At 46.8% G+C, this 4,469-nt stretch overlaps 1 protein-coding gene across 1 annotated transcript; it reads right to left on the reverse strand.

Moving 5' to 3' along the window:
• Positions 1 to 1,441: 1,441 nt before the first annotated feature.
• On the reverse strand, positions 1,442 to 3,732 carry LOC121862184 (innexin unc-9-like). The gene has a single exon (XM_042360260.1). It carries the CDS (start codon positions 3,058 to 3,060, stop codon positions 1,627 to 1,629), a length of 1,434 nt encoding a protein of 477 aa, XP_042216194.1. The 5' UTR covers positions 3,061 to 3,732; the 3' UTR covers positions 1,442 to 1,626.
• Between the last annotated feature and the right edge of the window lie 737 nt (positions 3,733 to 4,469).

The raw sequence follows: 4,469 nt of genomic DNA on the forward strand, positions 1-4,469 counted from the left end.
TAAGTTAAGCTAAAGTAGATTGGGTTAAAGTAGATTGGGTTAAAGTAGGTTGGGTTAGCAAAGCTCCACTAGAACTGGTATCCAAGTGCTGGCCTCTGGTTGGAGAATAAATTGCACACAAGGTAAAATTTTGCGGGTGAAACTGACTGCAATACCTGCCCCGCGTGATCGGTGAATGAGTTAAGTGGCCCCCGGGGAAGCCTCGACTTTGATTGGCTGTTGAGCGGAGGGCGTGACGACCTCTTCCAAGGAGGCCCTTGTCACTCCCTCCTCCACGGGGCGGCGGCGTGATATTTACAAGTTGAGTGTTTTATTACATATCTTGGCAGTCAACACTCAGGTAACAGATCCGCTGTCGTGGAGGAATGAGTGAACTGCTGTGACTCCCTGAGCGTTTATCTACATGTCAGCTGCGCTTTGTACAAGCTCCACACTGCGATGCTCTAGCTAGCCTAAGGACCTCACTGCAGTGGTTCCCTCTAAGCAACAAAAGCAAAAACTGCTCTATTGGTGCAGTGAAACTCGAATTCGTCAATCCCTTATACTTTAAATGGTTCTATAGCAAGGACTAGTCTGTATTTACATATCCGGATCATCTAAAAAAAATCGTCATAAGACAAAATAAAAGTTCCAATTGGCATACACTTAATGAAGTCATCTTGGTTATGGTATATGTAAAATATTTAAGTTAATTTCGTATCTCGCCATTAAAGTCCGTCTTGCTGGCAAATGAAATCATCAACATAAGAATATTTAATTTAGGTCGATAAAATTATGTGGCTTTAGCCAGGTTGCGTCTCTGAAGAATCAATATACATGTACAATATATCACGCCACGACGAGTCGACAATAAATTCTCCCCATGGGCTATGTTTTTCTATTCCCTAGTCCAATAAGAGGTGTCTTTGGCAGTGACGTATGTAATGATATCTTGTAAATTCAACCAATTGGAGAGTTACAATGGAAATGACGTCGTATAAATCAACCAATCGCTATCATAACATAACTGCAGCCAACAAATCAGATAACCTAATGGAGTTGCGAAAGATAATGTGTTTCGCTCAAGAAATGACATATGTGATGACAACATGCGAAGTCAACCAATCAAAGCACTATAACGTTAATGACGTCGTGTCAATTAACCAATCACGAATATTACATCGCTATAGTCAACCAATCAGAGCAGCAGCTATTAGTGTTGACATAGGTGAGAAGAGGAGGTCTCAGCCTCACACAGCCGGGATCTACTCACACACACACACACACACACACACACACACACACACACACACACACACACACACACACACCATCACCCTGCTTATATTGTGAGAGAGAGAGGTTGTGTTTGTGTATGAGTGTGATAGTAATGTGGGTATGTGTGGATGTCAGTAGCGTGGGTGTGGGTGTGTGAATAGCGTGGGTGTGTGGGGAGGGCAGTAGTTTGGGTATGTGTGGGTGACAGTAGTGTAGGCTTGGATCAGGTGGTGGTCCTTGTACTACTACGCACCGTGTACTGGGGCAGGTGGTGCACCGTGTACTGGGGCAGGTGGTGCACCGTGTACTGGGGTAGGTGATGCACCGTGTACTGGGACAGGTGGGGTCTTAGGCACAGGGAGAGCTGCGTTACCTTATCTTACCACGTATCCTGGGGTAGCTGGAGTACCCAGGCGTGGCCATGTCTTGGTGGTTCCACATGTAACCTGGGTACGCTCCGGGCGTTCCCGGCAGGAAGTGCTTCCCATAAAAGCCGTAAGTACCCGTGGGCGTGGGCGTGACGGTGGAAGGGCCTGGGGGAGGGTAGGGCCCGCACGCGAAGATCGGTGGCCGCTGACTTAGAAAGGCCTCGGGGTCACCACCATCCTGCTGCGCCCTCTCCATGCCCTCGTAAAACTCCCAGAGGCGCTCTGTGAGGACGGTGAGGATGGTGCCGCCGTGGTTCATCTCTATCAGCCGCAGGACCAGACACCCGTCCCAACCCAGGTATTGTACCGCCATCTTGCGGGCGTTGTTATACAGGTCTTCCTTTCCCACACGCCTCGTCCGCCACAGGTAATAGTGCACGAAGGCGATCCTCGAGCACGTGAAGGTTCTCCATACCCAGATGAGGGCACTGTAGATCGTCACTGGCAACAGAATGGCGAAGAAAAACCAGATGAATGAAAATATCTTCTCATTAAAAAGGTTGATGGGCAAGACGCACTGGCAGGTGTAGGTACGCAGGGAGCCCTGCTGAGCTGCCAGCACCTGACAGAGGGTCTGTAGAGGGAAGCGTGGCGACGTCCACCACTCCTTTTTGTTGATGAGTTTCTCCACCACCTCGATGCCGTGGAAGAGATAACCCTTCCCCAGGAACACCGTCAACAGGAAGTACTGCATCAGGATGTTGAAGACGTACATAATCTTGACGATCATGTACAGCACGAACAGCGAGGAAGAGGGATTCCCGCCGCAAGCCAGATTGCAATCGAACTTACAGACGGTTCCTGGACAGCACTTTGAGACGCCCATAAGCGTGTTAAACTGGTCCAGGAACTCGGCGATAAGCGCGTCGCGGTCTGGGTGGCCGGGTGTGTACTGTGAGATAACTGAGACCTTCTTCAGCAGGCGACCTACTTTGATACCCGAGTTCTTAGCCGTCGAGTTCCAGATAGCAAAAGGAACATAGAATAATCCCGCCTCGACCAGCAGGATGATGGGGGCCCACTGGTAGTAGTTGACCTTAATACGCTCCCCCTTGATGGCGGTGGAGCCGCCTTCGTCATCGAATTTAACAGAATGTACCCGAGTGACTTGCTCTCTCGCATTCTCGTCCACCGGGATGATGTAATATGTACTCGCCGTCCAGCAGTACGAATTAACGTACCTCGATTGCGGCTCTGTGAAGTAGGTGGGGGTGAAACACTCGATGGGGTCACCAGCGAACTGCTTGGTGACCAGCGGGAGTGACAGACAGATGAGGATGAGGATGGTGTACTTTCTGTTCAGTTTGTCTACCCCGTCATCAATGGGAACATTGCCACCGATGAGGTAGTTACTGAAGTGTAACAAGAAAGACATAGTGCAGCTCTCACTCTCACTACTTTACATAAAAACGTCGCCGACAATCTGTCTGTTAGCACACACAGTAGCTGTCACTGTCACCCGACCGTCTCCAGTACCGTCAAAGAGTTGTTTAGCTGCCTCACAAGCTCGAGTGTGACGGCACTAAATAGCAGTTCCCCGTTCTTTGGCAGCGGCTGACACAGTACTCGAGGAGTCAGCACTCTGGAGGGAGGTAGAGCTCACTTCAAAGGCCCTTGGAGAGCCTCGTGAGGGAGGTCTCTGTCTCCGCTGAGCCTCTAGATCAAGCAACCTCGCCCCGTCAGCGTGCAGGGAACTACAACTCTCACACGCGTTATTGAAGTTAAGTTGTGACGCCCACAGCTTCACCTGGCTCTAACCCACTAGCATAATTTGACTGGTAAAGACCTTAAATGGAGCTTTACCCAGGCAGAGTAGTGACTTTTAGACAACTGGATACGAATGGCTGTGAACCCGTCTGTTTGTGTGTCTGAGAGAGTTTTAGCACCACTATGAATACTCACAACACGTAGCTCTAAGGATTCGGATTAACGCCACCAACTTTACGACCTTCACTCACCTATCTAGACCCTACAGTTTACCATTATCAAAGACTGACTAACACCTACACTAGAAAACAACCACAAGCACAAACAATAACAAATAAATAAACAAGAAAATAACAAAAAAAAAATAAAAAACTAAATAAAAAAAAAAATCCTAAACTTAAAGAAGAAATATCCCAAGATTTTTTTGTTTTGTATATTCCCAACCAAATATTACGATAATATTCGATAAGGAAGACTCAGGCGATACTAACAGACTAGGGGAGAAAACACATTAACAATTTTGAAGAGGGATAAATCTAACTGATGTATAAAACAATCTATCAAAATATTAAAGAATTCAGGATAAATTTAGAGCAATATGAAGTCGTTATGGGTGACTCAGGAATATTTCAAGAGTCTTCTGGTAGAATCTGGTTAAGGATTTGGTAGATTCTGGTCGAGTCTGGTTGAGTTGGGTACTGGTAGTATGGTTGACAACAGCAATGAGAACAGTACCTGAGGAAGAGAAGAAAGGGAACGATTAGTAATGTGATAATGGTGGTAATGAAAATAACAACAGCAACAACAACAACAACACATCTCAGTTTCAGAATAAAAGACAAAAGTGTGGAGGCGTCTCAAGACCACTCAATATTATAATCAACTTATTCAACGCTCTTACGCCTCCCCACCTGGCAACTTATGACGTAAAGGAACCAGTTAGCCTTTTCGACAAGAGACTACTTGGGCTATGACGCAATGCACGGACGTCACTACTACCCTCGTTACGCCATGACTGATATTGACGAGGTAATTTATATGTTTAATTTATAATGAAAAAACAATATGCTGTGGATT

This window comes from Homarus americanus, unplaced genomic scaffold (genome assembly GCF_018991925.1).
Source record: "Homarus americanus isolate GMGI-L3 unplaced genomic scaffold, GMGI_Hamer_2.0 scaffold25013, whole genome shotgun sequence".
NCBI classification, from domain to species: domain Eukaryota; kingdom Metazoa; phylum Arthropoda; class Malacostraca; order Decapoda; family Nephropidae; genus Homarus; species Homarus americanus.